The following is a 12,709-nucleotide window of genomic DNA, read 5'->3' on the forward strand; positions in this document are numbered from 1 at the left end:
AGTACACGGTCGTTTATTAATGAAAAAAACTTGTATCTTAACAAATTTATATACTGTGTATATTTTACCTATTCGGTAGATCGAATGTTGATACCAGTTCTTGAGCCGCGTAAACAGTGTCCTACAGAATAAATAAAGTCTATATATATAGCACATAAATGATATGATAATTAAGTCGTTCGCCATTTTTGTGTTGTCATATTAATTGAAAAAATCATGTTTAATCGCGTGGAGCGTGTCCTAAGAAAGGGATTTTAAATAATTAAACTAAATCATACCGCTATGTCGTTTGTTCATATCTTCTTTAATGTATATTATAGACAAGGTAAAACGGCAACCGACTGGAGAAAAGACGTTAACAAGACTCCTAATCATGAAAAGACTGATGCATTTCACCGACTGAGTTTTAGTGGTATTAATTTCTCCAGTTGATAATTGTATATGAGAGTACATAAATTGTCAGAATCAAGCTATGTGCATTACAATAAAATATATATCTGTTAACATTTTCTTAACATTTATTAAATAGGCGCCGATCGAATATTTTAGTATTCATATACTGTCATGGCCGAATAGTTGATTTTTTATTAAAGTTGCCATCCTTTTACGCAGTAACGAAACACAATTTTCATAATTTCTCGATTATATGATAATATGTCAACAAATTGTATTACAACTCTTGTAATATAAACAAATAAATCTTTGGCAATCTTAAAATACATTTAATTTGATCCACAACACGACGAATTATCATTAGATGAGAAATATCTCTCTTAACTTAAACACTCACACACTGACTCAATCTTAATATATTTACGTTTAGTGAAAATTATTTAATAATGTATTACAATGTAGCTTGCATTAAGTACAAATCTGTTCCTGGTTGCTAATCAATGCACAGCTTTGATGGCATGTAGATATATAAATCTCCTCCCGAAACCATAACAATTATCGTATGAATACGTTTGGAATGTTCATAGTTCCCGAATAAGGACCCGTTTATTCTTTCGTAGACTATCGATAAACAATATCGATTTAGTTATTTAGTATAAGTGTGGAATTTCAGTTAGTTCTTATTTCCTACGGGAACATTTGTATCACATGCAGGAAGCAGAGCTTTTCGGATATTGATAACACAATTCTATAAATACTCGTCATCATGACTTTCAGAAACTGTATGATAGAATTGCCTTTAATAACATACGATGCTGTCTTCTTAGGAAATCGAAACTTTGCTTTTATTAATTCAATAAAAACGAATCATGTGTGTCTTTCTTCGAACTCTAGGGCTAAATCTCAGCGCTGCGGTTGTCGGTGATATGGTAAAATGACATGTTTACTAAACCTCTTAAATATATTGCTTATATAGGGGGCAAAATATAAATACGCATCAGACCAGAGTAAATTGTCAATTATTTAAAGTATGTTGTTTCTTTGAATATGGAAATTGTAAAAACAATCATATTTCATTTAATGTATTATATGTAAATGCCAATAAGCTAATATACAAGCTGCACTGTTTATTCATTATGATCAGTCTTAACAATACTCTGCTAGATGCGGTTATCAAATAAGGTTCAATTATTAAAGCATAACATGAAACAAAAACTTCCAAATTTTTTTTATGTTTTAAATGAATATGCATTTCGAGTGCAATTATTTCATCTAACGATATCTCGTTAAAACTGTTATAGAATGAGAATGTCAGCATTAAGACTCTATAATTCTGAGAAATGTAATAATTCATAAACATATTTACAACATGTATCCAAAGATGTTTTTAATGGTTTATTAATATGAAATATTAATTTATTTTAAATTTGTTATATTCCCAGTAATGTATAGTTGATTATTAATAACAATACAACAAATGTTAAATAAAACTTGCAAAAGAACAGTGATTGGCAAGTTCTATATTGTTATGTTTATATGTTTTAAACATTTACTTAAATACATGTATGTGTTTGTATTTTACGCTTTTTACTCAATATTAATTGTTTTAAACTCGATTAGAGTGGCAAAATAGTAAATTCATGTGTAATATTATATGTGTGGACATATAACGTATTGAGTATACCAGGTATAGACTATAAAACTCCTAAATAGTATGTTCCCTATATCGCCATTATTTTATGTCGCATATGCATGTCTTTTACGTAAAAGAGGTGATTTAATCGAACTGTCGCCATGGAGTTTGGTTGCCTTAGTTGGATGCAAATGTAAATCCAATAGTGCCACCAGCTATCTGTTATCAAGCATACATTTGTATAGTGCGCACCAAACTTGTGGTTACTTAACTGTATAGCATACTCGCATGTGACTAATTTGACAAGAAAAAATTCAATGACCAATTATATGCATAAATAAATAAACAGCCTGGGTGTTAAGCTTTTACAGTAATTACATGTTGTGTTTGTTTTATGATGTAAAGTAGGTTTGAATTCATAGAAAGTGCACGTGTTAACTATATGCACTGCATATTTGATGTAGTTCAGTACATCATTATGTACACATACTTTCCCATAAACTGTTAGTAGCAACGTATTCAAATCAAGTAAGAGATAAATTTGTACTAGTATACATTTTTTACATTTTGTTTACATTTATTGAATTAGCGCCGATCGAATAAGAAAATAAAGTGTTGCGATTGAAGTGCTATACAGTGTATACAGTGTATGGATTTGATATGTGTTATTCTGTCCAATTTACATATGTACATTACATTTATTGAATTAGCGCCGATCGAATATTTGAGTAGTGAAGTAGTTTAATAACTTAAAGGTAATCCAAACATGTATTTTGTGTTGATCGATAACTCCAGGAAATATGATTAAACGAGAAATATCACTCTCAAATAAAAATACAAATTTAACAAATTGACTTATTCTGAAGATATATACATGTCCGTCGTTAATTTGATTGTTATTTGTCATTTTCTCCGAGACTCGTAATTTCTTTTCCCCATCGTATTACATCATGGGATAATGTCGTTTGTAATATGTGTGAATAACAACGTAAAACAGTATATAACCGACTACATTCACGAATCAAAGATACATATGATATCGTTTGGCAACGACTCTAGAAAGTAAAGGTTCCCGACATTTACACATGCGCATCGGTTTGTTTTAGGTAAACAATATCGTTACAATTGTTGAATTCATAGGAATTTGCAAACGTAGTTGTTTTCAAATCGTTCAATGTAAAGACAATATTTGGTAGAAATGGATTGTTTGGGGGAAAATTCAATGACTCAGAAGAAAATAACGTGTAGAGAAAATTGCCGATATTCAGAGGGTCTCAAAGACGTAAACAAAATAAATGCGCCTTCATTTTAAGATTGCGCATTATAAACTTCTTATAGCCCTAAACATATTCGTGTGTTATGATCGATTATAAAATAAAATAGCTCTAACAGTGTGCATATGTTAATATCAAATGTAATGCTTATGTGTCGTGTACCTTCTAAGCGATTATAGTATTAAGTGAAATGGATTATAAGTAATAATCACCAGTAGAAAGTGTTGGTCAGCTGCGTAATCCCGTCATGACATTCAGTATGCATACCAAACATCTTGTTCATAGTGTATGCATTTATCCAGTTATTCCCGTTTTAATGACGTGCATGCGGATTGATAAGTAAACAAATGGAATTAGAAGACAGACCGACAGACAGACAGACAGACAGACAGACAGACAGACAGACAGACAGACAGACAGACCGACAGACAAACAGACAGACAGACAGACAGACAGACAGATAGACGGACGGACGGACGGACGGACGGACGGACGGACGGACGGACAGACAGACAGACAGACAGACAGACAGACAGACAGACAGACAGACAGACAGACAGACAGACAGACAGACAGACAGACAGACAGACAGACAGACAGACAGACAGACAGACAGACAGACAGACAGACAGACAGACAGACAGACAGACAGACAGACAGACAGACAGACAGACAGACAGACAGACAGACAGACAGACAGACAGACAGACAGACAGACAGACAGACAGACAGACAGTCAGACAGACAGACAGACAGACAGACAGACAGACAGACAATAGGAAACATTATAGCAAAGTGTGTCCGCTATGGCCGGTCTCAAGACCGGGTGAGAAAGAAGGAGAATTGTTCGTGAAGCTTGATCCCTAACTACGTAAACCTACACTTTCTACAGATACAAGAACGCCTTAAACGCTTTTGAATAACAGAATTGATCCCAGAGAGGTCTTATGACGTGGTCAGACATACAAAACGCCTCTCTCCAAGAATTGCCGCAAATATTGCGACTTGGAATGTATGTTATAGGAATGAATAAAAAGCAGGCGTCAATGTGAAGTTTCGCAAGAATGGGACTCTGCCCCTGCAGCATCCAAGCCAGATTCGTGTTAAAATGCTGACAGCAAAACCAACAGCAAAAAGGAGACACACGTAAAAAATCACCACTTACATAATTATTCAATTTTTTACAATATGCAATTACAAAAATATATATACGTGTATATTTGTCGATATAACGCCCGTGCTCATAACATCTAAAAATTGTATCATCTTCCAAACATTTTTGAAAAGTGTAAGAGCAAAAGTCAATCCAGTAAGATAGGCTTTGTTCAAATGTTCTTGTAGTGTTTTGAAAAGTACTATACATATACTGAACATATAATTTGCTTTTGTAAAGAAGTTTATAAAACACATGTCTATAACAATAGTCGCTTATGTACTTATGTAAAAATGACGGGACATTTTTCTCTTGCATATAGTATGAGTAAAACATATTGCCCGATTACACACTCTTTTAATTCGAATGTAGCCTATCAGCAGCAGCAAAAAGACAACGTGATGCTGAAGACGCAGTATATAAGTTTCGCGGGACTAAAACAGTGTTTAAAGCAGTCAGTAGTCATATTTTGCAAGAATGGTATGAGCGTGTCGCTATTATATGATTCACAATTTAATGAAAATCTCTCTTTCTTGTGTTACCATACCTACCAAATAATGGGTCGGGTTATACAACATTAACAAACTGCATTAATTATCAACACATCATGTTTTAAGATCAGTAGTAGCTGTTAATTTAAGCGACAAAAGACAAAATAATTCGAAGACCAAAACCAGTACACAATCTAAATAAACGTATTTCATGTTGTATATTATATATGTCAAGAAAGTCAATATTGCTCTCTATTGTTATGGTGCAAATTTATCTATTGATTTATAAACTTGCAACTTTAAGTCTCTGTATTTATTATAAATTAGGTTTATTGCTTTATTAATAAACCAATGAGGTCAACATTCTTTACACGTGTTTGTTAGTGATTTATTCTGAGCTTAGTGTGAGATTCGGTTCATCTTTTAACCGGTTTAAACCCCACGCTGTGGATTGACCTTTCAAGTGTGTTGACCCCAGCTAAAACCATGTTAATGTCGTGTTGTCATTATTTTCGTGCAATAAAAGACTAGCGGGTATTAATAAGCATTTCTCTTTCTCGTGATATTGTTTATTTAAAAATATATCAATTGTGTTTGTACTTATAAAATTCAAAGTTTATGTTCTTAGTCTATGCTGCAGTTATGTCTAAAAATGCTGAATAATATTGGGCAGAAAATCAAACATCATTCTTTTTATTGTCGATTTTGATCAATTGCACTGGCCGAGCTTCATACAATCAAATTATATTGGCCAAATGCCATTACCTACCATTGAGAGGCCGAAACCTAACACGTGAACGTATTGTGATAAACAGAATTTCACCAGAAAAGGTTTACAAATAAGTATGTTGTCGTAAGTATATAATTTATATATAGTGAGATATTGTTTTTTGAAGTGTGAAAGTTATTAAATTAAGTACAAATCTTACATTTGCAGTCGATGCGCTCAATCTAATGCAGTTTTAAACAAGTATGCAACATGTATTTTTCGTAAAAATCGAAACGAGAAGTTCTCAATAAAATACACGCTTTAAGAAGAAATATTTATTAATCGTGTTAGCGTGTGTATGTTAAATAGGTATATCTCTAGTGCGCGAGAGATATGTTAATGAGATTCTGAAATATACAAATAAGAAAGATAGAAGAGTGTATTATAGTACTGTGGAATATCGATATATCGTGAAACACATTAGATCATACCATGTCGACTGAACGTTCGTCCATCTCGTTTGCGCCATGAACAGTAACATGCATCTTATCTTCTTCACTGGAAATCAATTGTTGTGGAGGCTGTCCAACGGTGGACTTCATCCTAGCTTGTGTTGTTTCAGGTTTATTCTGCGAAACTCCCACTGGTCTCTACAGAGAGGTATCGATAACAAGATTTAGCACTGTATTCAACAGGACAATTAAGAACTATTTAGATCAAATTGCATTATTTGAACATCAGATTGGGCCCCATGGAATGTTATAATGTTATATATAATGTAAACAATCGTCTTTTTCATTTGATAAATGTTGCTTTTAGACCGTTGTTTCAGGATCTAAAAGTATATCAGCATCATCTTCATCATCATCATCATCATCATCATCATCATCATCATCATCATCATCATCATCATCATCATCATCATCATCATCATCATCATCATCGTTACCATCATTATTATCATTAGCATCAGCAGCAGCAGCATCAGCAATTGCACCCGCATCAGCATCAGTATCAGCATCAGCATCAACATCAGCATCAACATCAGCATCAACATCGTCATTGTCGTCTAAAAGTATAGGTGTCATTTTGTTGATATTTAACTATATTTAATAAGAAAGTAAGTGACCTTTGCGGGCATCGGGTTGAAACATGACTGAACAAATATTTATAAAATCGAATTAAGAATAAATAGTTGAATCCGCTCGTAAACTCATTTTCCTTTCAGTACAATATATTTTTTCATTGATGATTGACTTTGATTTGATTATTGTTTAATCGTTTTCCCAATAATAAATGTTTTCGTGTGTCGACAGAAAAAAATTAAAGTATATGCGAAAAATAAAATAAGACAATGGTTTTAATGCCGCAGCACGCTTTGTTTAGTTAAAAATTGCTAGATATCACTTTTGTCAAAACTATCTAAAATCACTGATATCAAATCAAACTGGCAATATTTAGGTTGTTTTTCAGCTTTGGTACATTAATGTTTACTGCAAAACAAAACAAACTTCACTAATAAATGCATATCAGTACAAAAATGTTCATTGATCGAGAATTTAGTACATTCTATACAATCGATAATAATCATAACCATTTTACAACTATATATTTCAGATTGAACAAAAGTAAGGTACATAAACTATAATTTAGTCAAACTACGGACATGTATTCCTCTTAACATTCTAATCATTAAACGGGATCAGCATAAATGGAAACTATATATTTATCATTATACGTCTCTGCAATACGAGTCAAACTTTACCAAATACAACGATCAAGCCGACTAAGTTGCAAAATTTCGCGAATTAATTCACTGTTTGAATATATAAAATCCAATAATGGTATGGTAATTAAAAGATAAATCAAATAATTTGGATATTGCATGTTGGCACTCTTGTTTACATTCTTTTAAATCAAGCTTTGGTGTAAAGATGCTTGAGATTAAATGTAAAAGTTAATTAATCGTCAAAAGTCACTGACGGGTAATGTGAAGTTTTTGCACTACCGAAACGGATCGAACCCACGACACGTGTAAGCATTTTAGTACTTTAGTGTATATAAATTAATTGTATAAGTGTAAAAATACTCTCATATCATAATTATTGCGACGGTGAATTGAACCGATTGTGGTTTCCCTTGGTGTTAATCGTGTGCATGGCCACGGATAATTGTTTAATTAAATGTCATTTTCGATTTCTATAAATTTACTCTACAGACATAGATTAACCTAGCACGTTGTGATATGTTCTAAAAGCAATCTTACACATATGCAGTTATTTGCATTGCGTCATATGAACAAGTTTTTTCTGAATATTAAAAACTACAGTGTTTTGTACATTACATCCAAAGTGCATGATACAAATGATTTATGTTTTTGGAATATAAAAAAGTAAAAAAAGTACAATGTATATTAAATCATGTGTGTTATAGATAGTGGGCGTCGTATTGTAATTGGTTGTTAAAGTAAATAAAACTCAAGTATTTAACACATACACAATTAACCGTGTTTAACTAAAACCAACGCATAATAGAGTAGTTATAGTACATGACCAGAATACACACATTCAAAAAGTCAACGTTATGCTGTTAACGCAGCATATTAGTTTAGCGGGAGCAAAAAACGTTTGAGTACTAATAGCAGACAGTATTTATATTTTGCAAAAATGATATAAGCGTGTCGCAATTAAAATGATTCACAATTAATGAAAATCTCTCTTTCTTGTGTTACCATACCTACCATGTAATGGGTCGGGTTATAAAACATTAACAAACTTCTTTCATTATCAAAACATTAGGTTTTAAGATCAGTAGTAGCTGTTAATTTAAGTAAAAAAAATGACGAAACAATTTAAACACCAAAAGCACTACACAATAACAATAAACGACTTTCATGTTTTATATTATTTACATTGTATGTTAAAACAGTCAATATCGCTCTCTATTGTTCTGATGCATATTTATCTTTTGATGTATAAACTTGCAACAGAAAGTCTCTGTTCTTAATTTAAATTTGTTTTCACTGCTTTATTAATAAACCAATGAGGTTCATTTTATTTACACGTGTGTGTTAGTGATTCATTCTGGGCTAAGTGTGAGATTCGGTTCATCTTTTAACCGGTTTAAACTCCATGCTGTGGATTGACCGTTCAAGGTGTTGACCCCATCTAAAAACCATGTTAATGTCGTGTTGTTTTTATTTTCGTGCAATAAAAGACAAGCGGGTATTCATAAGCATTTCTCTTTATCGTAATATTGTTTATTAAAAATATATCAATTGTGTTTGTACTTATAAAATTCAAAGTTTATGTTCTTAGTCTATGCTGCAGTTACGTCTTAAAATGCTGAAAAATATGTGGGAGAAAATCAAACATCACTCTTTTTATGGTCGATTTTGATCAATTGCATTGGCCGAGCTTCATACAATCAAATTACATTGACCCAATGCCATTCACTACCATTTAGAGGCTGAAACTTAACACGTGAATTTATTGTGATATACAGAATTTCACCAGAAAAGGTTAACAAATAAGGATGTTGTCGTAAGTATATAATTTATATATAGTGAGGCATTATTTTTTTGAAGTGTGAAGGTTATTAAATTGAGTACGAATCTTACATTTGCAATAGATTCGCTCAATCTAATGCAGTTTTTAACTAGTATGCAACATGTATTCTTCGGTAAAAATCGAAACCAGAAGTTCTCAATAAAATACACGCTTTAAGAAGAACTATTTATTAATCGTGTCAGCGTGTGTATGTTAAATAGGTATATCTCTAGTGCGCGAGAGATCTGTTTATGAGATTTTGAAATATTCATATAAGAAAGATAGAAGAGTGTACTATAGTACTGTGGACTATCGATATATCGTGAAACACATCGGTCATACCATGTCGACTGAAAGTCCTTTCCTCTCGTTTGCGCCAGGAACAGTAACATGCATCTTATCTTCTTCACTGGAAATTAATTGTTGTGGAGGCTGTCCAACGGTTGACTTCATCCCAGCTTGTGTTGTTTCAGGTTTATTCTGCGAAACTCCCACTGGCCTCTACAGAGAGATATCGATAACAAGATTTAGCATTGTATTAAACAGGACAATTAAGAAATATTTAGGTCAAACTTGAATAATTTGAACCTCAGATTTGGCCGCATGGAATATTATAATGTTATATATAATTTAAACAATCGTCTTTTTTCATTTGTTTAATGTTGCTTTGAGACCATTTTTTCAGCGTCTAAAAGTATAGGTGTCATTTTGTAAATATTTAAATATATTTAATAAGAAAGTAAGTGACCTTTGCGGGCATCGGGTTCAAGCATGGCTGAAAAAATATTTATAAAATCGAATTAAAAATAAATAGTTGAATCCGTTCGTAAAACCATTTTCCTTTCAGTACAATATATTGTTTCATTGATGATTGGCTTTGATTTAATTATTGTTTCATCGTTTTCCCAATAATATATGTTTTCGTGTGTCGAAAGAAAAACACACAAATAAGAAGCGAAAAATAAAATAAGAATATTGTTTTAATGACGCCGCATGCTGTTTTAATTTAAAATAGCTAGATAACACGTTTGTCAAAACTATCTATAATCACTGAGAACAAATCAAACTGGCAATATTTAGGTAGTATATCAACTTTGGTACATTAATGTTTAATGAAAGACACAAAAAAGTTCACTAAAAATGCATATCATTGCATATATGTTTACTAATCGAGAGTTTTGTAGATTCTATACAATCGATAATAACAATTTTGCAACCATATTTTTCAGATTGTACAAAAGTTACATAAACTATAATTTTGTAATCCATGGGGACGGATCCACCGCATTAAGTTTAAACCCAAACCACGAAAATATTCAAATTTAATCTCTGTTAAATGTGGTACGCCAAGGTAAAAAGACGTGGTGCATCATGATAGACCTCAAGGGAGAAAAAGTGTCTCTATAGACGCTTTTAAAAAAAGAGGGAAAATAAATCGATTAGTAGCAGAATTACTTTCAGGGCAGGTACTCCTGATATCACAAAAAGGTTATATACCAGAGGCTAAAATCAACACACTCCCCGTCTGATATTAAAACATAAATTTCACCAAAATATTTAAACTAATTATCTTTAATTTCTTAAACAAGTAAGACATAAACGGTCCTAACCTTAACCTTAATCATCAAAAATATGAAAATCAAAATAAGCAAACAAAACAAATCAAAACAATGATACTCATATGTTTATCATAAACAATGCACTCAACTATGAAACCAAAACAGTAGTATAAACATATATGTAGAATTAATAAAAAGTCACTGTTTTGAAATAAACATAATGTCAATAGTCATATGCCAATATCACACACGAGTCTTCACTGCTCATTTCAAATGTCACACATTACAACACATGAATAAAGTTGAATGCAGGCTCTTAAGCCCCACTGTCCCTCACAAGAATCACACGGTCAACTATAGGTCGAACGCAGTCTTGAGGTTGTCCATCGCTGGTGACTCGTAACTTCACTGATCGAACTCGCCCATCCTCACTCGGGTTCACTTCCAGCACTCTTTCAATTGGCCATCCGGTACGATGTTTCAGCTTTTCTTTTAACAAAACGACTTCTCCCACGGAGACACTTTCACTCATATGGGTCCACTGATGACGTTTCTGCAGAGTGGGAAGATACTCCTTTTTCCATGGGGCCCAAAATGTCTCAGATAGATGTCGCACTTGTCTCCACTGCTGCCGGTACATGTCTTTGGTATCCACGGTCCCAGGCTCTGCTGCACAAGATATTACGGGACCTGACTTTTGAGTGAGGAGAATGGCTGGAGTGAGGATTTCAGGATTCTCCGGGTCACTGAACACAGGTGTAATAGGGCGGGAATTCACATTCAAGGCCATGAATGTGACTAACACATCGTGTGTTAAATGCGGCACGTTCATGAGCATTTGCTCAAGAAATCTTCTGGAAACACCAAACATGCGCTCCCAGACACCTCCGAAATGAGAGCTATCTATGTGGTGGGTTGAAGTGCCAAATGATCTCACTATCATTCAAGAACTTGCGGAAGGCTTTTTGCTCAACACTCATTGAGTTTATCGCAAGAAAGTCTATGGCTCCTGTGAAATTGGTGCCCCGATCCGACCGGAATTCCTTGACAGGTCCACGAATAGCAATAAAGCGACGCAATGCATTCATAAATGCTGACGACGATAATTCATTCACAACTTCAATGTGAATGGCTCTCACAGCCAAACAGGTGAAAATGATGGCCCATCTTTCACTGGATGCTTGACAAGAACGAGTTTTCCTGCTGACAACTTGCCATGGGCCAAAGGTGTCAACACCGATTTAGGAGAAGGACGGTGCAATGGTTAGACGGTCTCTAGTCAGGTCTGCCATTTTTTGAGTCTCAAACGATCCACGTAGTTTACGGCATGTGACCCCATGATGAATTACTGAGGAAATAAGCCTTTTTCCTCCTACAATCCAATATCCAGCAGCACGCACAGCCCCTTCAGTGAAGTGGCGTCCCTGATAACGAACCTTTCTGTGGACATGTTAAACCAGTAGGCATGTTACACGATGACTTCCGGGGAGAATGACAGGGTGCTTCTCAATATGGGGCAAATCAGCGTACTTCAGTCGCCCTCCAACTCGCATGACCTTTTGTTCATCAAGGAAAGGAGATTAGTTGCAAATTGCACTGCTTGGGTGAAGTTGTCTTCCTCTCTCCAATTACGTATACTCATCTTATTATGTTCTTATGTACTTCTTTCAAGATAATCACTTCAGCTTGTCTGTGGTGATAAACGTCCTGTGAATTAGAACACACATGCCATCCAGTACAATCTGACTTGTTTTCACGGGCGAGGAAACTATTGGCAATGTGCTTTATGCAGGAAAGTGCTATCAAAAGAGGGCCCATGAAATAAACCTTGAGAATCTTGCAGTGCCAAGTTTGGTCTTCTCCGTAACATTTGTTGCCATAGTTGTCACCTCTGGTCTCACTTCTTTGACTTCATCAGGGTTCACTTAGCAATATGGCACCTTATTTTC

General features: G+C 34.0%; 1 protein-coding gene across 1 annotated transcript in view; it reads right to left on the reverse strand.

Moving 5' to 3' along the window:
* LOC127872340 (myosin-4-like) overlaps window positions 1-12,709 on the reverse strand; it is a 360,094-nt gene that overhangs the window by 308,365 nt on the left and 39,020 nt on the right. The window contains exons 3-4 of the mRNA XM_052415671.1: window positions 9,544-9,702; window positions 69-121 (exon numbers count right to left, since the gene is read on the reverse strand). Of these exons, the coding sequence (XP_052271631.1) occupies window positions 69-121; window positions 9,544-9,702 (212 nt within the window). The remainder of the gene's footprint in view (window positions 1-68; window positions 122-9,543; window positions 9,703-12,709) is intronic.

This window comes from Dreissena polymorpha, chromosome 3 (genome assembly GCF_020536995.1).
Source record: "Dreissena polymorpha isolate Duluth1 chromosome 3, UMN_Dpol_1.0, whole genome shotgun sequence".
NCBI classification, from domain to species: domain Eukaryota; kingdom Metazoa; phylum Mollusca; class Bivalvia; order Myida; family Dreissenidae; genus Dreissena; species Dreissena polymorpha.